General features: G+C 38.0%; 1 protein-coding gene across 1 annotated transcript in view; it reads left to right on the top strand.

The window, feature by feature from the left end:
* Positions 1 to 232: 232 nt before the first annotated feature.
* Positions 233 to 24511, top strand: part of LOC124776978 (heterogeneous nuclear ribonucleoprotein U-like protein 1) — a 127269-nt gene continuing 102990 nt past the window's right edge. The window contains exons 1-3 of the mRNA XM_047252218.1: positions 233 to 495; positions 1743 to 2017; positions 21998 to 22182. Of these exons, the coding sequence (XP_047108174.1) occupies positions 354 to 495; positions 1743 to 2017; positions 21998 to 22182 (602 nt within the window). The 5' untranslated portion in view covers positions 233 to 353. The remainder of the gene's footprint in view (positions 496 to 1742; positions 2018 to 21997; positions 22183 to 24511) is intronic.

Genomic DNA, 24511 nt, shown 5'->3' with positions numbered 1-24511 from the left:
GTGTCATCGTTACCATTTACGAATTTCTTTATATTCTTTGTTGTATTCTCTAATGGTTGTGCGTAGTCACATCTATAGCCTTATGGTCTTTGTATACTTGTGTCAGCCAATGAGAGGTCTCCGCGGTAGGAAATGATCAATGAATGCGTTTATTTCGTGAAAAGACGTAGCCTGTGGTTGGTTCCCTAATTCCAAGTTGTGTGTTTACGCTCTCTACCGACCAATCACAACACCGATTACAAAAAAGTGTGTGTACGACGCCATTGCAGTAGTGCTGCATTTAAGATTTGTTGCGTTTATTCTAGGAAAAACTTGTGCGAAATTCCTTCGACCGTATTTGTTTTGAAGTGAAAATGAGTGAACTGATGGATCCTGGGAAAATGAAAGTGGTAGAACTGAGGGCAGAGTTGGCTGCCCGGGGGTTAGACACAAAGGGTGTGAAGGCAGTGCTAGTCGACAGGTTGAAAGACGCTTTGCGCCAAGAGACTGGACAAGGTATAGTATTGTTTTGAAGCAGCATTAATATCCATTTCTGCTTAGACAACGGTCATGAATATGTGTCATTTAGCAAAGTAACTAGTGTTAGTGTATTATTTATTTTCCATGCTTTGCAATAAGATACAATGTCAAATATTATGTGATAATTAGGAATGGTTGTTAATTGACGGTGTTAAATCATTAGTTGTAGCTTTTGTGGTATGTAAAGATTGTGTTCAGGTGGAGTGTGCTGGATTTACAAGGAATTGGGTTTAATGTCGTATGTGGGTACGGCACATGATGCCGGGAACTAATTTGATTTTATGATCGGCGACCATTTGTTGCAAAGCAGCAGTACTAGTATCGTTGGCATACGGTTTGCATATTTTTAAATTAGAGATCTGCATTTACTTAAGATATCTTTCTTTCTGGAGATTGTGTTGATTCCGAAACGAAGTTTTTCATTTGGTGTTAGTGTGGTGTGATTGGTATTTATGTTTTTTTGTGTGAAATCTCTCACGATATTGTAGCAGTGCGTACGGATTGGGCTATTTTAACACAATCGCATGGCAGTGTTGAGACTGAATGTTAGTCTGTTTCTTCATACAGGCATGTGGGAACATAGGTCCATCTTGCACCTTATTTACACATTTAATTCGTGGGGAATATTAATAACCCTAGTTGGCTTCCATGGATTCGCTGATGTTTACTGTTTTGCTTTGCATACAGTGACCCATAGCTTATACGTGGGAAATTTAGACCACGAAAATTTTGTTGCAGTTATTGCTTCTCTAGGCTGCGACAACCCATATTACCAACTTCGGGCAGATGCCGTAGTTGGAATTGCATTTTTGTATGTTGCATATATGTCATAAAATGTATAATCGTAGTAATTACCTTGTCGGCCTTTTGATAAATTTACATCTGCAGTTAAGTGGTTTATTTGCCCATTACATTGTGGAAGTCAGCAATGCAAAGTTTAATCATTATAGATGTTTTACACGAGTTACTCATGTGCATAAATGAGTTAGCATTTGAAAGGCAAATCAGTAGTTTGTATTCAGAATTGAATATTTTGTGTTTGTAGACTTGCTGGATTACTTACGAATTAGCATAGTCTAGCTCAGTGTGTGGTTGTGTATGATTGAAGCCAGTAATGGTAAAAGGCATCCCGATCTAGAAAGTGATTAATTTATTGGAAAAGAAGTATCTTCATGAATGCAGTGTGTCTCCAAAAGGACTATAATAACTGCATCTGTTCACAGAGATTCCAGACACATCAATTGCTGACACATCAACAGAAGACGCAGGTGACATTTCTTGCTCAGAAACACAAGAAGAAAAGCAAGAAAATGAAAATGAAGATGCTGAAATGCAAGAGGAATCTGTAAACACTGAACAGAATACAAAAAGTCAAGCAGAACCAGAGGTGGTAGAAGTCAAGGAAGAATTGCGAAGCAGTGCAGATAATATGGCAAACATTAAGACAGAGAAGAACCCTTTGGAGGCTGATGTTAAAGATACCAAAAATATTCCAAAGGTTAGTATGCTGTGGTTGCATAAAGTCACAGAGTTGGATTGACAGTTTTACATGAAGCTTAGCAATAGAATTCATCCTTGTATTGTGGTTATAAAATTATAAACATTACTGTGTGTATATCACACATTAGAATCGCATTTTATGATAGTTTTAAATGAATATCTAAGTATCCCACTTTTGTGGTTAGTTTAATTTTTCACTCTGTGAAAATTTAGTGTGAGTAAATGCAATATTATTGTTACTCATAAAACAATTTTCCCAGATCTAGTCGAGACAGGTATCAGGTTGCATCTGATGGTTTGCATATATCATCTTTGTTCTAGTTGAACTTGTCCTTGTGTACGATTGTATGAAGGAAAATATGATTTACTTTAGAGTTTATATCGGGGCCAATGCTGTACCTGTGAGGTGCTGTATCAGTTTTTACACGCAATAATAATTCCTAGGTGTCTCGGTGCTTTGTCAACCCATGGATAAAGTGGGAAACGAACTTCGTATAAACTCTAAACTTTATTGCATTTGAAACTGAACAGATAGTCATTGGCTAAGAATAGTGATTGGGTCTGCTACAGTTCTCAAAGTGATACAGACTTCATCTGCAGGAGTTCTCCCCTCTAGTGCAAATTCACGCCCCTTAGAGGTGCGTGTGACTAACAGAAGGTTAAGTGTGTAGCAGAACAGTTTCAGCGGCACTTATTATGAGAAGTGATTAAGAGTGCAAGGGGTGTTTCTGAAGCTTGTTGAAAGTGGTGAACACACACAGTGTTTTCCACAATAATGAATGGGAGCAATTGGGTCAGCTACTGAAGCCAGTATTAGAACAAAATGTGCAATTAGTTTGCAAAAATAAGTTATTAAGATTACGAAAATCGGCAGGATTGCAGTAACTGTAAAATTCAATTTATCGAATGATAAAAAGGCAATGTAGGTCATCAAAACTAGAAATATTTGTCATTTACTCATACAAAACTGTGCAGATTCACTCTGTCACTTTTCTTCATTTCCACAGGGTCAAAACAGGTTATACGGAAATAAAGTTAAGTGATATGGAGACTGAATTTGGCCAATTTTGTACAGTGTGGTGTGAGATGTATGTATTCTACAGTCACTGAGTGTTCCCTGGGTAGCTGCTCTAGCTTAGTTTCCTTTCATATCAACTAAACTAACAGTTCAGGGTCATTCCACGTCAAGTCACCCAGGCCTTGACACCGACCATGTCAGGTTTTGATGAAACTTGGTACAATTACTTCTTTTATCATCCTGAAAGCACTTGTAAAATTTTTTTGCTCTATCGCTTATAGTTTTTTTATAAATTTTTAAAGTTTTTAGATTTGGCGTTGTTTCAGCAGTCGGAAATCGTAACTTAAACGTGTCCTCACAACTAAAAAAATTTGTATATTAAAGAGTACTCACAATATCAGTATGAAATTTTGGAATAAGTTTGTGTATTATATGTAAATGTTAAAAAAATACCAGAGAGATATATTAAAATCTTCCAAATGAAAAAAAATGTACAAGTGTGGCTTTATTTTTTTAAAAAAAAAAAAGCTAATGGATGTTTAGTTTTACAAAAACTGCAATATCTAGAGTCTCAGACCTGATAGAAATCTCAAATTTGTTTTAAAATACTCTTAATTGTATAGGCTATTAGATAAAAGAAAAATTATGTTGGCTTTATAACCTGTTTAATAGTTATCTAATTTTTAAAATAATATTAATTATATTTTACAAATAAGAAGTACCAAGTGACTTAGACACTGAAAATAAGTTTTTGTCTTCTTGGAGTAACGATGTACGCTTCGATTTTGTTTTGTTACTCCTGTGTTTTGAAGTAAAAAATTTATTACAATGTTAAATAGTGCTTGGATAGTATTTTACTAAGTTTATTCGAACTTTCAGTAAGTACTGTTACTTAGTTTACAGAGATTCTTTTCCAATATCCTATAAAAGTAGCCAGAACAGTAATCAGACCAAAAGTGAAATCAGTATGTCAGATATTCAAACCTGTAGTGTAGAGCAATTTAAAAAATCTGACTGTTTCCAAACAACCTACACACCTTCAAAAAAGTTACAACCGGTGAGGAAGAAAAAGATTTGATCCACTTATGATCTGGAATTAATCTGTGTGAATTTAAGAATATATGTTCACACCACAGGTACTACTTTTTAAATGTTTTTTAAAAGTATCATACAACATGTGTAGATCCACTAAAAAAAACACTAAAAGCCCATCAAAAAATCGTTGAAGTGTAGGCTTGGATCTTTCTAAACAATTACTGACAAAAAATACTAGCATAAAACCTGGACAAAAGCTTTGCTCAACATGCTGTAACTTCTGTGAGGAAAAATTGAGTTGAAGTCAATGAAAGTGAAACAGATGATGAAGTCATGGTTGAATTAGAATCATTGGACTCCAGAAATGAATCCCTCGTACAAACAAACGTTGCTCTTGATAATTTAGGTTTAACACCGATAAAGCTTCATGGCTTGTCAGAACAAAATAAAGGGTCTTATTTTAAAAGGAAGGTTAGCAGTATTGAAAAGACTGCAAAAAAGGCGGTTTCAAAAGCATTAAAATGCACCAAGTTCTGATGATGACGAAGAAGATACAAGTGTGGTTGAGAAAGCAAAGGATTTTGATGTAATGATTTCTCTTATGAAAGAGAAGATTTCATCTGTTGGGAGGTCTAGAAAAATCCAGATTCTGACCTTGGCTCCAGATTCTTGGAGTCGAAATAAATTTGATGAGAGAATTTAGTGTGAGTGAGTACATGGTGCGACAAGCTAGAAAGCTAAATCTGAAAAGGGTATTTTGGAAACGCCTGGTCCAAAAAAAGGTAAAACTCTTTCTGAAAATACAGTAAGACTTGTAACAGATTTTTATGAAAAGGATGAAAGTTCGAGTGCTACCTGGAACAAAAGACAAAGTAAGTGTTCAAAAAAATGTGTACATGCAAAAAACTCATTTTGTGTAACTTGGGGGAACTCTATTATTCTTTCAAATTGGAGAATCCTGAGGTAGAAGTAGGATTTTCAAAATTTTGTTTCTTGAGACCTAAATGGTGTATCCTTGCTGGTGCTGCAGGCACACACACCTTATGTGTATGCAGTATCCACCAGAATGTTAAACTATTACTGGATGCTGTGAAAATTGAAGAATCTTATAAAGACCTAATGAAGATGCTTGTTGTGTGCGACACGGAAAACCAAAACTGTATGCTACATCATTGCGACAGCTGTCCTGCAAATACTGCACTAAGTGAAGATTATGATTTAGAAGAAGAAATTGTAATCAGTCAGTGGGTTAACACACACACACGGCAGAAATGATCAGTCTATCAGTGTTGAAGACTACATTTCTTTATTGGTTAGGTCATTGGAAAAGTTCACCCCGCACTCGTTTATAGCAAAATCCCAATCGGCAGCCTTTAAAAGATTGAAAGAAGACCCGCCACCCAAAACAGCAATTATTGTGATGGATTTCAGTGATAATTGTTCCTTTGTTATACAAAATGAGACCCCAAATTAGCAATGGAATAGAGGTGGTTGTACTCTACACCCAGTTGGAGTTTTTGTAAGAAATGAGGAAAACAATGTTTTTGTTTCCAACCACTGTTTTTAGTGATGACCAAGAACATGACACTGGTTTTGTTAACTTTGTACAAAAAGAAATTACAAAGTGGCTGTCATTACATCATACTGACATTGACTCAGTTCACTACTTTACAGATGGTTATGCTGGGCAGTACAAAAATAGAAAGTTTTAAAAATTTGACTGAACACTTGAGAGACTTTAATTTGAAGGCCCAACACTTTTTTTGCAACAAGTCATGGGAAGTCAATTTGTGATGGCCTAGGAGGAACTATTAAAAGAATTTAAAGGAAAGCCAGTCTACAGCTTTCAGACGAAGAACAAATAATGGCAACAATTGATGTGTAAAATTTTTGTTAAAAAATTTTGAAAACATTCATTTTCACTTTATTGACAAAAAAGAAGCTGGTTTGCTACGGTTAAAACTAGAAAAACGTTTTTCAGCAACCCGAACCATTCCTGGAACAAGAAGTTTTCATAACTTCAAACCACTTCCAATAAACAACCTTGAAATTAGGACTACAGATAGTGTAAAACCCTCCTTAGTCTTTTCTTTCAATTCTTCTTCTGATTGGGTTCATGTTGAACCATCCATAAATAGCTATGTGGCTGCAAATTAGGATGGTAACTGGTACTTTGGACTGGTAAAAACAATATTCAATGATGAAGAAGATGCAGAAATTCTATTTCTACATTCTTCAGGACCAGCTGCATCATTTTATTGGCCTGAAAGAGAATATTCTTGCGTAGTGCCTTTGGAGCACATAGTCTGTGTAGCAGACACACCTCAGTCAAGCGGCACTGGAAGAATGTATTACTTCAAAAAAGACTGTATCAAAAGAACTGAAAGCTCTTGGATGAAGTGGAAAAACAGTTTGAATCAGCATTAATGTATATTAAAAAGACAAAATTACTCAAAAAATTCAGTGTTTCAAGCAATCAGTTGGGTTATACATAAGTGTCGTAAGTACACTATCTTTGTATATAATTCTAATGTAATCTACTATAATTAATAAACATGTTAAAAAGCCACCATTATTTTTGTTTTATCAAGTAGCCTATATGTTTAAGAGTAAATTAAAACAAATTTGAGCATTCTATCAGGTCTGAGACTCTTGATATTGCAATTCTTATAAAACAAAACATCTGTTAAAAAAATATATATTTTTTTCATAGAAAATATTAATATATTTTAATAGTATCATTTTTATCTTCAAATATGTATAATAAATAAACTTGCTGCAAAAATTCATGATGTTATCTAAAAGAGTTTTTAAGATAAGCAATTTTAAAATTTTGAATACAAATTAAAATTACCATTTCCTAAGGTTCGGAAAATGCAAAACATAAAAACTTTAAAAATTTATAAAAGAAAACTATAAGAGATACAGCAAAAAAATTTGCAGGTGTTGTCAGGATGGTATTAGAACCATTTGAGCCAAATTTCATGAAAATCTAAGGAGGTGGGTGTAAAATTTATTTTTTATTGGGTGATTTGATATGGAATGACCCTTCAATGTAATCTGCACTTCCAGAAAGATTTATTTACTAATTACACATGCTTGCAGTATAGAGCTGCTGATGCCAATGTTTCTCAGGCTGGAGGTTGCCAGTGGGAGGATAGTATGTGGGTAGCCAATGAACACATGTTAATCAGATATATCTTTATGCTTCTGATATGAATGAAGTTATGTGGCTTGCCCTTCACACACTGGTTTTGTCATATGCCTGTTCCATTTCATTTTTGTTACTTTGTTTGCTTGCCTCCAGGGTCCAGCCATATTCTAGCAATGGCATGTTCTGCCTTCAATGTTGTTAAAATAATTAATTTGGTGACAGTTCTGAATTAATCGCTGTGTGGGTGGCACATCAGTCTGGCACCACAATGTAGATCTATATTTGAGTGATATCATTAACATTGTTTGACATAAGTACCAGAATGCTCTAAATATCCGTAACAGGAACACCTGTACACAGGAAGAGTAAAAGGTAAATGATTGGCAGGTCAGATGAGTCACCAGTACTAACACTACTTTTCTGAATGAATGCAAAGGTGTGACAAATCAGGAACCAAAATTTTGATGTTATATCAGGTAGACTAGGGAGCAACAAAACTGACAGTTGATGTAACACCCCTTTTCTGTAGCTGTTACTATAATGGCAAGTTAGTGTTACCATTTACAAGATTTATGACTGGTCATGTAATTTACTTAGGCATTGAATGATTTGCTATCTCTAAAGGACATATTATAGAGGCATATATAGATTCAAAAGCAGTCTGTAAATTTGAAATAAATGTTAATAAATTTAAACTTCAGGGATCCTGTAAATAATGGAGCCTTCTAGCATTTCTTTCACATGTGGAGAAATTTGCAAAGTTAGTTGCTGTCAGTGCCTGTTATGTATTTATCTACAATAAGATATTAACAGCCTAGCAAACCCCTTCCTCACAATGTTTCATAATGGATATTTCCAGCTTTGAATGAATGTCTCTTAAGATACCAACTCGATCAATGAGCAAACCTATCTGTAGAATATGAGGGCCTTCTCAGTACGATAACACATGGCAACACCTGTTAGAACAAGTGGGAAAGCATTACACGAAATCAATTATTTATTTAAGAATTGCTTCAAAACAGAATGGAATGATAGTTAATTTCTTCAAACAGCAAATTATTAGTTCAGATTATGCAATCTAAAAATAAGTTTATTTTTTAACTTGGCTAGTAAGTTTGCTCATACTTTCAACACTGCAGTTATTTGTTACAAATATTTAACATAAATTCAACAATATTAGGAACATAATCCATGGCAATGCATTTCGGGAGTAAAGTTCCCATTGTTAGGCTGTAGAATTTAATCCTGCATAAAACACACATCGAAAGCACTGTGTCAAAATATAAAAGAAAGAAAATTATTTGGGCATAGAAGTCCTCATCTTACTTTAAAAATAACAACACCGGATTCCCCACTCTGCTCGTCCATGTTACCGCACATCCTCCAAATCGTTGCTTCCGTAAGATGGTAAGCATCGGTCACATCAGCTGCTTCTCCATGCTATACTAGTTTGTAAATGTATTTACAGGTGGCATGTTTCCTTGACGTTGACCTCCACCTGTCCAATGGTCAACTTCACACGTCCGTCCACATCAAACCCACCAACAAGCAACAGTACCTCCATTATGACAGCTGCCACCCATTCCACATCAAACGGTCCCTTCTCTACAGCCTAGGTCTTCGTGGCAAACGAATCTGCTCCAGTCCGGAATCCCTGAATCATTACACCAACAACCTGAAAACAGCTTTCGCATCCCGCAACTACCCTCCCGACCTGGTACAGAAGCAAATAACCAGAGCCACTTCCTCGTCCCCTCAAACCCAGAATCCCCCACAGAAGAACCACAAAAGTGCCCCACTTGTGACAGGATACTTTCCGGGACTGGACCAGACTCTGAATGTGGCTCTCCAGCAGGGATACGACTTCCTCAAATCCTGCCCTGAAATGAGATCCGTCCTTCATGAAATCCTCCCCACTCCACCAAGAGTGTCTTTCCGCCGTCCACCTAACCTTCGTAACCTGTTAGTTCATCCTTATGAAATCCCCAAACCACCTTCCCTACCCTCTGGCTCCTATCCTTGTAACTGCCCCCGATGCAAAACCTGTCCCATGCACCCTCCCACCACCACCTACTCCAGTCCTGTAACCCGGAAGGTGTACACGATCAGAGGCAGGGCCACGTGTGAAAGCACCCACGTGATTTACCAACTGACCTGCCTACACTGTGATGCATTCTATGTGGGAATGACCAGCAACAAACTGTCCATTCGCATGAATGGACACAGGCAGACAGTGTTTGTTGGTAATGAGGATCACCCTGTGGCTAAACATGCCTTGGTGCACAGCCAGCACATCTTGGCACAGTGTTACACCGTCCGGGTTATCTGGATACTTCCAACCAACACCAACCTATCCGAACTCCGGAGATGGGAACTTGCCCTTCAGTATATCCTCTCTTCTCGTCATCCGCCAGGCCTCAATCTCCGCTAATTTCAAGTTGCCGCCACTCATACCTCACCTGTCTTTCAACAACTTCTTTGCCTCTACACTTCTGCCTCGACTGACATCTCTGCCCAAACTCTTTGTCTTTAAATATATCTGCTTGTGTCTGTATGTGTGGATGGATATGTGCGTGTGTGCTAGTGTATACCTGTCCTTTTTTCCCCCTAAGGTAAGTCTTTCCGCTCCCGGGATTGGAATGACTCCTTACCCTCTCCCTTAAAACCCACATCCTTTCGTCTTTCCCTCTCCTTCCCTCTTTCCTGATGAGGCAACAGTTTGTTGCGAAAGCTTGAATTTTGTGTGTATGTTTGTGTTTGTTTGTGTATCTATCGACCTGCCAGCGCTTTTGTTCGGTAAGTCACCTCATCTTTGTTTTTATATATAATTTTTCCCACGTGGAATGTTTCCTTCCATTATATTGATATCATTAATTTGAATCCAACAATTATCTAACTTAAGTTTGACAAGATGTAGGGTGCATTAAGACTGGACATCTACAGCGGATCAGATGTTGCAAAACATGAGACTAGTCACCCCGTGAAATATAGAAGAGAACTTAGTGATATATAAATGGATACTAAAAGAAAGAAACTCGACCCTCTTGGGAAACTTGAAATATTAATCGAATGGCCGATGTGGCTGGCGTTCACTGCCTTACGGGAGCAATACTTTGGAGGTTGTGCAGAAACATGGCTAAGCGGAGCAGGAATCTGGTGTTGACTTTTTAAAGTAAGACTAGGACTTCATATCCAAAAAAAGTTATTTGTGTATTTTGACCCTGGCTGCTTTTGAAGTGCATTTTACGTGGTATTAACTCAGACGACAGATGGTGGGAGCTTGACTCCTGCAATGTGTAGCTGTGGATTGTGTTACTAATATTAGTGCTTGTATGCTAAAATATTTACAATAATTATCTTAACAACCGTTACCTCCAGTCCTTAAGATGGAAATATTGGAAAACTTAAGTCATTATTATTATTATTATTATTATTACTACTATTATTATTAACAAGTCTTTTTGTTATTAGACTCAACATTGACACTTCTTTAAATTTCAAGATTAGTTGTAAGATCCAAACACAGGTTATGCGACTAAGGCCAATAACCTTCTTGTAACACGATTAAATTCCAAAGGAGATATTTATTCGTGCATTTTTACAAGTCTAATGAAACGGTGGGTTGGAGGCAATGATGCATTGAGCTGTGGTAGCAGTGGTGTTGATTAGTATCGTGCAAGTGAGGTTCAGCATATAAATTGCTCTAATAATTCTTCCTCTCATATCCAAACCCCATATAGCATTGCACACACATTCTACACTATAGTAAGCTGGATAGGCATTACTCCAATCTTTATTTGCAGTGAAATTGCAGATAATTTAGCCTCACTTCCTGTTGACAGTCTAAAGGTTAGTGATTGTCCTAGCCATTCTTCTCAGTGCACTCACTATGTGCCCTTAACCTTTCTTTTACGTGGTAACCTCCTCCTATACATAGAAGTACTTCTCAAGAGTTTTTCCTATTCTAACAAAATATTTCTATCGATCGATATGCACGAATCTGTTGTAGGACTAACAGTTTTCATATGTAAACCACTCATAAAGTATTCATAATGGCTCCATATTGAAAAATATATACACTTATGAATAGGCAGTAATAATGCAGCAATAGATGTACTAATGGCGCAAAGGGTTGGTGTTACATTGAAATGGTTAGTTTGATTCTCCTGTCCAACCTGTCGAAATTGCAGTAAGATTTCTGTAGTGTTGTGTGACTCGGTCAGTGACTTGTTAAGTGCACACTGTTGTTACAAGGATGTTTCTACCACAGGTGCTGCCCAGGCAGTATCTTAGGAAGTAACAGTTACTGAACTGATGCATATTTTGTTGTTTCTTGGATTACTAAGTAATTTAAATTATATTGAAACAATTTACTGCAAATGTGGTTTCTACAGGTCCCATGAGCACTTGGGGTTCAGTTAAGAGATATCTCTGGAACTATTTGTTCTATGAGAGTTGATTTAGGGTAAATGTTGTGCTGCATAGGTTGACTACATTGGCTTCTGTGATACCACTTCCTGTTTGTGGTATAATGCATGGTATCATCGAAACATTGTAAGGTGCATTATACCTTGAGTTGAGTTTCTCCCTTTAATATGACACCACGAAAGGGAATATTTAAGACGCGAAAAGATAACAGAAATAAATTCTACAGAACACGCCCAGTTATAAGTTAACAACCAGAGAACGAGGTTAGGGCAAGCAACACTGGACAAAATTCTTTGCTGCCAAGTGCTTCCAAGAAGCAGCTTCTGAACAGAAACGAAATATACAGAGAAACCAGTGCCAGTGATATCTGTTTAATATTATGTTTCAAGGTACTAAAAACATTTAGTCAAACTGCATGCTGTAATTTGTGTGGTGCAGAGATAATAATTTCTGAGAATGTCTTCAAAATAAATGGTTTAATTCTTAGTTCGAAAGTTTCTTGTTAAAGTTGTGAGACTAAGAAATAACTTTGCACATCTAGAAAATATATAAACAGTAACCTTTATGCGATGAGATGCATCATCAAGGCCCTTGGGCTGGAAAAGCTTTGTGTGGTCTTATGAATGTGTCATGCCCCCTACTTATGTTTCAGGATACACAGATGCTTTAGGGGAAACAGTAAAATTGCAGTATAAGCAGTGAAATCTCAAACTGTGGAAGCAATGGCAGGAAAGTGGCCTTCAGTCTAAAAATTCATGTGCAGCTGCTATAAGCATTGATATGTGGTAGGTGCTTGATGTTGAAGTATTATCAAAACATTGCTGTGGATGAACAAGAGTTAGTACCAATAACGAAAAGAAACAGATACATGAAGACTGTTGTCCGAAGACATATGATGGATCTTGTGGAGAAATGGAAAGTGCTCCAGCTTCGCAGATCTTTCAGTGCTCTCAAGTACAGTATGGGGTTCGCTGTGCTAAATTCATTGGTGATTGTGATTCCAGTCAATTATTGACAGCAGGTCCTATGACGACTTAAAATTGCAAAAGTTAGTATGTGTTTGCCATGTAGAAATAAATGGGTATCCAACTGTAAAATCGGGTAGAATTTTTATAGCAGAAAGCTTGAATTTGGAATTAGTTTGGCAAAACAATCAACCAGCTAAGTTATTACTGTGGCCAAGCTGCTAGAAGGAATACAAACAACCTCAAAGGAATAGGAAAGCAGTATGTGCATCATTTCTCCTAGCCACTACACAACTTGGGTTTAATTGACTAGTGTAAATACTGCATAGCTTAAGCAGAAGGAACCATATATACCCATAGAAACACCGTCCCGTAAAGTGTTGGAGCAGTAGTAAAGCTAGTATATAGAGGTCTAGCACATCCAAATCTTCTGAAAAAATTCCTCAAAGGAAAAAAAAAATGGAAATGAGTGTGTCTGTGATGATGTATGGATCAGGTTGCCCAAAAATGTATTTGTGGGCTGGAAAACACTGCAAGATTGGGGAGTCACTGATGCTGTAGTCTCCTTCAGTGATTGAAATAGAGGGAGAATAAAGATTCCGAAGAGACTTGGAATTAAGTGTGGTCATAGCACAGAAGCAATCCTACAAGAAATGGATAGGCAGAGTGTCTCCAAGGCAGAAATTAGTCAAAAAGACAAGAGCAGCAGCAAGATCAGAGAGAGAGATATGACTTCTGGTTGGTCCTCGTGAAGAAGAAGATTACAAAGCTGGAAAGTTTTAGGTTTTAGGCTCTTTCATTCAATAGTTAGTGTGATTTCTGAAAATTGAATTTTTGCAAATGTTCCCCATTATCACAGGAACTACATAAGCAACAGCTGTAAAATTTTTACCTATTACCATCACTGGTATTATGCTTATGTGGAGATAGCACTCATAATTTGATCATAATTTTTTTAAATTCTTCATGAAAAATTCATATTTTGATACCTAACAAAATTAGATTTTTGATAGATCATGAATGTATAAGATATATATCCTGGCAAAGTATTGTGTTAGTACCTTGTATAATTAGTCATAAAACTGAATATAAATATGTTAAATTTAAGATTATCAGTATAGGGCATTGATATTCCCCTTATTGTGGCACAGGTTTTGCAATAGTTTGCAGACTTTGGTTCAACAAGTTGTAGGATGAGAGTTAAAGGTGGAAACAATACCCATCTATACTTGCACTTCCCCTCCGCCCCCACCTTAACTACTGGTTTTATTACTTCCTAGTATCGTACATCATATTTGTGTATTTGCACTTGAAGTGAAAGATTTTTCCAAACGTTGTTTGATAGCATTCTGGGACCAAGTATGTTAAGGTTGTTACATTAAAATCAATACTGATTTCTCCTGTAATCAAACCTAAAACACATTAGGTTATTAACTATACAAATCAGCTGTAAAGACTTCTTAGTCTGCCAAGCTTGCATGTCACTGGTGTTACCAACATGCTCTTTCAGGTAAGATCGTGGACATCATAGCTGCTGTAGCTTCTGAAGAGACCCAGATTTTGCCACCCAGAATACATCTGTCATTGGTTATCTCAAACCACACACCTATCGGCTTCACAGAAGTGATTCATTACCTCTGCTTTTAGTTCATCCTACTTTGGCTGTGTATGGTTTTCAGATTCAGTGCCAGTTGAACAGAGTGGAGGAAGTTCTTTTATGTCACCGAGGGTGCATATACTACTGTTCAGATAATTTATTTACTTCTGTTCAGATAATTTTGAGTACCATCAGATTCTTTGGATGTCTTGTAGCAGTGGCTTCACGATTTAGTCGTGACCAGGATATATTGAGGCCATAGCTTGAGTGAGATTTGCTAGATTGTGGAGAGTGGTTTGGTTCAAGCAGCAGTCCGACAGTCTCACACATTGCACCTTAGAAGTGACATTTGAGCAGCAGCTAGGTCTACTCTCAGCTGTTTATAACAATTAAGTATTTGATTAATGACCCCTAACCTGTTGGCATGATTCATATTTAATTGTTGTGTGCCATAAAAAGGGGTGTACAAATACATCTGAATACTTCAGGTGAGAATCTAACAGTATTAATGTTATATAAACTGCTTAAATACTTGACAATAACTGGAGTGTGCCTGTAGTATGTCATTCTTGAAAATATCCCTTAATAGCGAGACAATATTTATTATGGAAGTGCAGTAGACGTAATTCACTCAGAATAAAAATACAAACCAAGCTGCAAACATGTAAACAAGGAAATTATTGCAAATTGTGAAAGCCACTTACTGTCAGATTTAAAGCAGTTGGCACCAGTTGTTTAAGGCCAAAAGTTGCAGCATCACGCCAAGTACTATCTGTAGGCAACTGCCCCAGTATATTGCCCTTTGGAATGGGGGTAGAAAATTGCTTCAAACCTATAGTTTCAACAAAAATCAAGTAATAGATCGCAAATTTGCATACAATTTAGCTCTCTAGTGTCAGCATGTCAAATATCTATCCGTGTTGATTAGGGCAATAGTTACGATAATTTTCTTGAAACAGAATAAATTTTCTTATTTGTAAACAGCTCCAAACTTACTGCAACACATACCAGAAACTTTTGATCTTGTAGCAATTCATATTATTGAGGAAAAAACCTTGTTTCATAAAGCGCCTAGCATCCACGCACGTTGGTCTATCGAGTATTCGTATGACTTTGAAACGTGTCCCTGTCAGTTTTTGAACATTGTTGAACACATTCTAAGTTGATTTCTGAATGAATCATAAGTTGACTTGTGAATGCGTGCATAGTGTACGTAATGTCTCTGTCAGTGGAATCCTCGTCACATCTAGAAATAAACTTTCCTGCAGACAAAAGGGGCTATACGAGCTGAGCAGAGTATAGCTGAACGAAAGAAAGCCAACCACTGTCTGATTATGTGGTTGATTGGGTTTGCGAATGATGAGTGTTAGGATTACCAGAGAAATCCATTGATTCAGACTACCAGAGACATGAATAAACGACTAACAGGAATAACAGGTAAGAGATATTATGTATTATCTTCTCGGTGTGTCCAAGAAAATGAAATTTTGACAGAAAATTTTTGGCCAGATCAATATACTAGCAAGGGCCAGTTGTACAGTCTCCGGCTAACAGCTGCTTTAAGGTCTATTCTGGAAGTAGCACGGAAAACGCATTGTACGAACACGTAATAACGCCTAACCTGAGAATAATCGCGGGATAACTAAACTGATGATTCTGGCAGAGTTAGTCAAGTTAACCGGCGAATAAGCTTTGACACTGGCAGGAATATATACAGAATTAGTGATGACAACATTGTTTGTAGAACGAGGAAGGAGAAGAAACGGTGACATCACTTAAGTTATGGAAGAATATGACGATTCCAAATTTATATAAAAACTTCACACTACTACTTTTCAATCTCATCCTTGAGAAACTGGAGCGTATGAATGAAGTTGAAGTGTAAAACTATTTCCTAACACAAAGCTTTTTGCTTGGAGTAGGCCTAATACGCATTTGATATTGGTACTTTGTGAATTATAGTCTACTGTGTTATAAAAATGACCATTTCTGCAAAAAGTCTCGTTTAGTTGGCGTGTGTTACAATTGCTGCAGTATTATAATGGCCTATTTTGTTTTATCTCGCAGACAGTGACAAAATATAGGTAATCGGGTCGAGAAACCACACCAGTCTTGGGCCTATTTGTAATTACAGCTTTTTCAGTATTAGACAGCGACATTTCAATTTTTCATGTAGCAAAACGTTTGACGAACTTTGAGGTAACAGATCCTTTCACTGAAAGGAAAGCATGCCATGTAAAGCTGTAGCAATAGCAAGATTAGAGAGGAAAAAAATCTAGGAGCTAAGGATTGAAGAAATGTGTATTGTCTTGCTTGTCTCATGTCTTTACTGGTTTTATGTATCCTATACTAAATTTTATGTCGCGCAAAGCAGCAAGTTGTTAGCTAATAGGGAATAAAGAGTGCAAATTTTCTGAAGAGTTTTTTTACCGGCAGACTGGAAGCAGGAGAGGCACCATAGGACATTTTAATTTCCACTGTCCTGAATATAGTTTGATGGCTTCCAGTACAAAATATACACGTTTAAATTTCACAGACCAAAATAGTGACGTGCGATAGAAGAATGCTGTGTGGAGAGGTGTGGTGCTGCACTTTGGCACACTTGAGGTCAAATAACATGTTTTACAATTCCTCGGACACGTATGTTTTATGTATCAGAGTCTTCAGAAAGATGTGCACTACAAAATGAACGTTAAATTTTTGACAGCCTATCTCAAACGCTCGAAGGACGCCATTATCTACTATTGCCCCGGTTCGGAAATATCGTAGATACGGGTCTGATGCGTAGAGCAGTCTGAGTTATAATAGGGAAGCGGATAGTGTCCACGTGACCCTTTTTTACATTTAGTGATTTTGCTGTTTCCTCTTTGTCTACTGCACTCACGTCAAATGAAAACAAAATTGATTTCTTTGGCCGGGAGCTATCATGTGAATTAAAATACATGTACATAATTATGGAAGGCTAAAATACGTTATTAGTTTTATATTTTATTTTATTTCCGCCTTTCTGACAGTCAAGCATTAATTGCCATGCAGAACAATGAAGTTATTTTTATCGGTTTGCTGAAGAAATTGTCCTTTATTAATATTTTTACGCTGAGGCAGTCAATATATTTGAAACAAAGGGTTTAATTTCAAACTATTGGCTAGTTTCAAGTGTTCACTGCATTTCAAGTGTACGTTTTCATCTTCTAGTACGTATGACATTATGCCATAACAAAGAACCAGACATGAGATGATAAAGAACTGGTACCCAAGGAAATTTACATCCCGAAAACACATTGAAAAGTTTAATATCAGGCTGATGCCTACTTCACTGGGTATCTGGGACTCATTTAAGAAGCAGCTCTTTGATGACGAGCCATGTAGAAGAATTTATAGCCCAGAAGATCACACTTTTATGTTATTAAAAATTTTACTGGCATATTTGTGATATATATCTTAAAATGTAATATGTGCATAAAAGACCGACATTATATGTGAAAGCTTAGCTCCTCTTGCAGCATATTGGCGTTAGACCAATATTATATGTGAAAGCTTTGTTTTTCTTGTAGCAACATCATATATATTAATTTAAACCATTAACTTTTCCTGTTCGTGTGTTCGCGCTACTTAACAGTGATGTTGCTATTGGCTGACTACACCACGTGTCCGAAGCTCTGAATATCCACTGTCATCATCGGCTGGCGAGATCACATGACATGAGCTATGACTGGCTTCCAAATACGCATCGCAATCTCAATTTCAATGCTTCAGAAAGTAACATTGTTTTATGGGATTCGAATTTATACTTTTGTAATACGAATATGTGCAGCGTACATGTTACTGAACATCAAACATCTTTCCAAAAGGTGTTTCGTTTTCTAAAGCACTGGGATATTCTACGCCCATGTATAAAACCATAACCATTCAAAGGATTGATAAGTTATACAGTTCCAAGAGAAAATATACTGTCAATTAACACGGTAAAACTATGTTTCCACCCAGGAGAAAGTATATTTTTAACTGGGAAATCTGGGAATTTTTTTCCTTGTCCACGTATACACCCTGGAAACATTGGTTTCAGATCCTAAAGCGGGCCTCTTTTTTCTTTGATGCTTAAAGAAATTTATCATCAGGCTTCTGAACCAGTTATATAGAAACCCACCAGTGGCTGCTGTTGCACAGGTATTAGGCTTGGTCCCTATGGCAATAGGGGTGCTGGTTTCCTCACTTTCAAAGAAACCAGCAGTGGTTATGCCACTACAGCAACACATTTACACTTTTTCACCAGTACACATAACTGCAAACTATGCGAACACAGAATATACTATGCTTCAAACTGGATTTAAATTGGCATGTCAGTAGCACTGCACAATGAGACATACTCAAATTTCTTCATAACATGAATTATTTCCAAAACATGTCAGGCAGACTGCTTTGAGCTTCCCCAGAACTTAAAGCAATGTGACATCAGTGTAAAAATTGACGGTGGTTTATACTGTGAGTTGCAGCTGTTATACAACAGTGTTAAGTCAGTGCCTTGCTTATGCACTGTTAAATTTGGAAGTTTATAACCAGTTTGATTCTGTAATTATCATAGCAGAAAACAAGCTAAAATGTGTCACCATGTGGCATGGACTCTACTAATGTCTGGAGTAGTGCTGGAGGAAATTGACACTATGAATCCTGCGGGGCTGTCCATAAATCCGTAAGAATACGAGGGGTGGAGATCTCTTCTGAACAGCACGTTGCAAGGCATCCCAGGTATGTTCATGTTGAGGGAGTTTGGTGCCAAGCAGAAGTGTTTAAACTCAGAAGTGTGTTTCTGGAGCCACTATGAAGCAATTCCGGACATCTGGAGTGTCGCATTGTCGTGCTGGAATTGCCCAAGTCCATTGGAATGTGCAATGGACATGAATGAATGCAGGTGATCACACAGGATGCGTACATATGTCACCTGTCAGTCTTATCTAGATGTATCAGGGGTCCCATATCACTCCAAATGCACCCACCTCCTTGAAACTAGACTCATCCGACCAGACAACATGTTTCCAGTCTTCAACTGTCTAATGTCGGTGTTGACGGGACCAGGCGAGGTGTCAAGCTTTGTGCCATGCAGTCATCCAGGGCACAAGAGTGGCCCTTCTGCTCTGAAAGCCCATATCGAGGATGTTTCATTGAATGGTTTGCATGCGGACACTTGTTGATTGCCCAGCATTGACATCGGCAGCAATTTGCAGTGGGTTGCACTTCAGTCACGTTGGACGATTCTCTTCAGTCATTGTTGGTCCTATATTGCAGGATCTTTTTCTGGCTGCAACGATGTCTGAGATTGAATGTTTTATCGGATTCCTGATATTCTTGATAAACTCGTGGATGAGTCGTATGGAAAAATCACCACTACATTGCTACATGCTGTGCCCCATCGCTCGTGCAGTCTGTAACACCATGTTCAAACTCACTTAACTCTTGATAACCTGCCACTGTAGCAGCAGTAATGGTCTAACAACTGCGCAGTAACTGTCTAACAACTGCACCAGACACTTGTATATACACGTTGCTGACCACAGTGCCGTATTCTGCCAGTTTATATATCTTTGTATTTGAATATTTGAATATGCATGCCTATACCAGTTTCTTTTGCATTTCAATGTATATTGTTTATTATGACAAACATAAGTTAATAAATAGTACAGAAAGCAGTAACCATGAATTGTGGAAAATGAGTAATGCAAGATCCTGATAAAAAAGACCAATCTGATGTACATTGTTGTTGCTGTAAATGAGGCACAGTCTTTTTTATGAAACTCTTATGAAACTCTTTATTCCTGCCCCCCCCCCCACCCCACCCCCCAAATGGCGAAAGAAATATTATATAACAACTGCAGTAAGCTGTTTGATAGAGCTCTGTTCTTGAACGTAATACACTAAACTGCTACATCACTTGAGATCTGGACAAGACTATATTCATAACATCATAGCAACAATCCTACATACAGATTTTAGTGATGTAACTGTCTTTCAACTGCGCTGTTCTTCGTAAATTCTTGTTGGCATATGGATAGTGCAAAAAGGGTATATGTTGGGTTACTCTTGGATTCATTTGTGGATCCATGAAAACAGTTAATACTATTTTCGTCGAGCCTCTTTGTTTCTTTTTGTCTATCCATCCGAATACTGCTCAGGGTTGGCATGTTTAAAATAGTATTTCTGATAACAGTGTTAAAAACACTGTTTAATATACTTTATAAATAAAATATGGTTTTATTAATTTGTTTCAACCAACAAATAAAACAATTTCATTTTTACCGAGTATGGGGTAAATTTCATACAAGGGGAAGGAGTGGGTCCCATCACATATCACATCTCAACGAGGGTGAAGGGAGTTCCAAATTTTAAAGAAAGTGCCTTATATCATACTGACGCAGGTGAGATTCTGTTAAAGGACACACATTCTGATTTAGGGTCCTCTTCAGGGGGGAAAATGTAAAGCAAGTGAAGAAGAATTGAAATCACCCTTTGCTAATACAGACTAGTTAATTGAAAAGATGTGGACCAGTTGTTCCACTTATCTGGCTTGGAAGCCAAATTAGTGTCCCCAGGTTATGTTTGTGTTTACAGCCATTGCTGAAACCTGCTTTTGTCCCAAAAATGTAAGTTTACCCTGTGGATCGGGTTACATATTAAAATACCGATTTACATAAGGGTTGTTAAGGTAAAACGGAGGTTGTCAAACTGCACTTGGGGAGAGAAGAGTTAAATTCGTTAGCCATATTGATTGGTGTTTCTGTTTCAAAATCAATTAAGGCAAATGCTGTGAAGGAGCCTATGACAAGGAAACAGACAATTTCTGGTGCTGTCCTTATATCAGTGCTTGTATTATCTTAATGATCTTGTAGGCAGAGTAAACCCTGATCTTCCTTCATTTTCAAGAGGAAAGTGAGTGTAGACCAACTGTAATTAACTCAGTAGGAGAGATCCCCAGGGATGGGGTCAACTTTTTTAATCACCCATTTGATTGTGTTTGTTAGGGTCTCAGGTAACAACCTGGAACCTGCCTGGCAGGCCCTTATTGAGAAGTGATGGACAAAAAAAACTTCAGAGGGCTGTGTGATCCAGAAGAGCAGTAAAAGTAGCATTAAATCCTGTCAACAATGGAAACTCCTTGTTGGAATATCAACAGTATTGGGAAGAGGATGAAAGATGAGCTCTTGAATTGCAGACAGCCACATTGAAAAGACAGTTACAAATTTTAGCTTTCCACCGGAGTGCCTTATTCAACAAAGAAAACACACACATTTATACAAACACAGCGCATGCACCCATGCGGCCGTGTGTGTGCTGCAATTCAATGTATCATCTTCATGGTGAGCAGCAATCTACCCCTTTCCTAAAACTGTTAACTCCCCACACCCCACCACTGCCCTCCACCTCACCTTCCACCTCACCCACCACCACTGCCCTCCACCTCACCCACCACCACTGCCCTCCATCCCCACCCCCTTATTACTGTATTTGGTTGTAAACTCGTCTCCACTTCTGAAAATAATTCCATGGATGGTTTTTGTGTCATTAATGGATTGTTGCTCATACCATTTGCAATGGGTGTAGTGGATTAATAGAACATTGGCTTAAGGCATTTTATTCTAAGTAATGACTAATCTTAAATGAATTCTTTCTCTATTTGTTTTTGCACTTCTTAATTTGACATTTACATGTCCTTCAAAAATTATGTGGAAGTATGCCACTACTGTTTCAGTATTCAGGATCAGAATTTTAAAGTTAGTGTCTGTTATTAGGTGGATGTGAAAGAGGAACACCCAGAAGTGAAGAAAGAAGATACTACCACAGATATTAAACCTGAGGTGAAGTCGCAAAATACTGATGATAAGAAAGTGGAGGAAAGGAGAGATTCTTATAACAATAAGGGCAGTGAAGACAAACGTGGTGAGAAGCGTAAACATTCTCCAAGTCCACACAGAAGGTAACTATGTTTCAAAAATGTGTGATACATATAAAATCTGTAGTTGCCCATTATTTGAGCCAAAACTGCACACCTTTTGTACAAATGAGAAGTATAGAAGCAAGGCCCTCCACAGGGTCTGCATTTATTGTGTTCGTGGTACCTCCTGTAGTTTTCTGCTTGGGCACTCAGATACTCCAGAAGCTCAACTAGCAACGGATTACCCAGTAACTCTTAGTGTTAATTGAGCATGTGACATGGTTCAGCTCTTTTTGCTGTAGGATACAGTTCAAATTTAGGTTTCGTGCAATTTCTGTAAATAACATAACTCAAATACTGACTGGGATGGTTTCTTTGAAAGAGAACAGGTTTCTTCGCTAATGGGAAGTTGTTCTGTATCTAATGACTAAGTACTTACTGTTATTCAATAACATCAAATAAGTTGTAACATTGCATGGTTTTCCTGGAAACTCAATGTGTTAGAATTGTTGCACTCAGTTCTGGTGTACATATTTACTTCATAAAGATAATTAAAAGCTGATTTTGATTCTATCAATTATTAATTGACCTCTTAAGGTACCACAATTTCTTCTAGAGGCAGCTCAAGAACAGTGATCTGAATTTGATTCCATTCTGTGTGTGGCTCTTTGATTGCCAGATCTTTATCTGGATGTTTGATAATATCTGAAAATTAGTGTGGAAAATATTACCATATGGTGCTCTTTAGTTAGTTTAATATTCCAGGCAAACTAAATCTCCTGCTGCTGCTGCTGCTGCTGCTGCTGCTGCTACTACTACTACTACTACTACTACTACTACTACTACTATGTTGCAAAAGTGCAGCTCTAGCAGTATGTTGTAGTGCACAAATTGCAGGAGTTCTACCTGTACAGCAGGTGCCTATGTTCTTTCGAAATCTGTTAAGCACGGATTGATGAGCTGTTCGCCACTTTTACAGATCCGAAATGGACACCCATCTTTATTGCTAATGAGATGTCGAGACTTCAGCTTTTCATTCATGGTTTTTGTGATAATAGATGCTTTTAGTCTTGTCTGGACTATTTGTGCTTGGATGGTGTAGTAGGTCATGCACTGCCTGTGGAGAGCAAGAAATACGGGTTTGAACTCTCTCTCTCTCTCTCTCTCTCTCTCTCTCTCTCTCTCTCTCTCTCTCTCTCTCTCTCTCCTCCCACTCCCTCCCCCACCCCATCCCTACTAAACAGTACTGGTCCCCTTCATTGTGTGCTTTGTTTCTCTGTGCAGCAAATTTATTTCATGCTGCAGGATGTCCAGCTTGTAGTAGAAATGTGCAGGAAAATGAGTGCTAAACAGAAAGTTCTGTGATATTCTCAGGTTTTGCATGGTCAGACATACCAAGTTTTGGGCTTGGTGCGAGAGTATTTAGAGGTGGTGAGAGATAATGTTGTGACAGTTGCCTCTGACGAAGGTAGTCTAAGGAACTGCATGCACTTTCAAGATATATAAAAACATTGTTGTTAAAGTTTGTAATGAAACATTCTGTGCCTAGAAGGAAGAACCTGAGTCGTATAAACTACGGACACCTGATAAAAAGAGAACAGAACCATGAGTAACAAACTTCAACTCATTCCAACCAGATGTTGCTCACCCCATCCTCCTCCTCCTCCTCCTCCTCCGTCCCCCTCCCCCCACAGGGCTCACCACTCTGAGTATGTGCTTGGCTACCATGGGGCCCCAGCCTTTGCAGCACTACTTCCCTTTCTATGCTGCATGTCTATCCTCCTCCTATTCTTTTCCTCTCTCTTGGGGACCAAGTTCTTCAGGAAACCGAAGTTCTTATTAGAATTGTGTTGGCTCATACATCCCCCAGGTAAGGGCTAGGCCCAAAAGGGGTGATTACCTGAGCTGGTACTTTCTCATATGTTGATTGGTCCCTGTGGACAATCATGTAAGGTGAGTGAGGCGTAGGAAAAGATTACTACTAACTACTCAGAAAATATTAGCTAGCTGCAAACCTCATATACCACCCTCTGACAATTATAGTACATTTCTTGCTACACTCCAACTTACAAAGGATATGTCGACGCACACTTGTGACTTACAGATTGGTCCCATAGTTGTGAAATCGTCCAGCTCCAAGGTCAGACTCTCATCTTCCCCCTTCCATGGGTGCACACCATGCCAACAAACGATCGCCTGCACCAGCTAAATTGCATGCCTTGCAAACGGAAATCCAAAACAGATTACTTCCATGAAGACCTTCTGTGCACATATAGCCAACCAACATCTGGGTCTGCACCTGACGAACGCCAAAGTTCTAAGCAGTCAAAACAAAAGCAAGCAAACTTCCCTTTCTTCAGCGGTGTCACTA

Source organism: Schistocerca piceifrons, chromosome 2 (assembly GCF_021461385.2).
Source record: "Schistocerca piceifrons isolate TAMUIC-IGC-003096 chromosome 2, iqSchPice1.1, whole genome shotgun sequence".
NCBI lineage: Eukaryota > Metazoa > Arthropoda > Insecta > Orthoptera > Acrididae > Schistocerca > Schistocerca piceifrons.
Note: the sequence above shows the minus strand (reverse complement) of the source record. Positions and strands in the feature narration are given on the sequence as shown.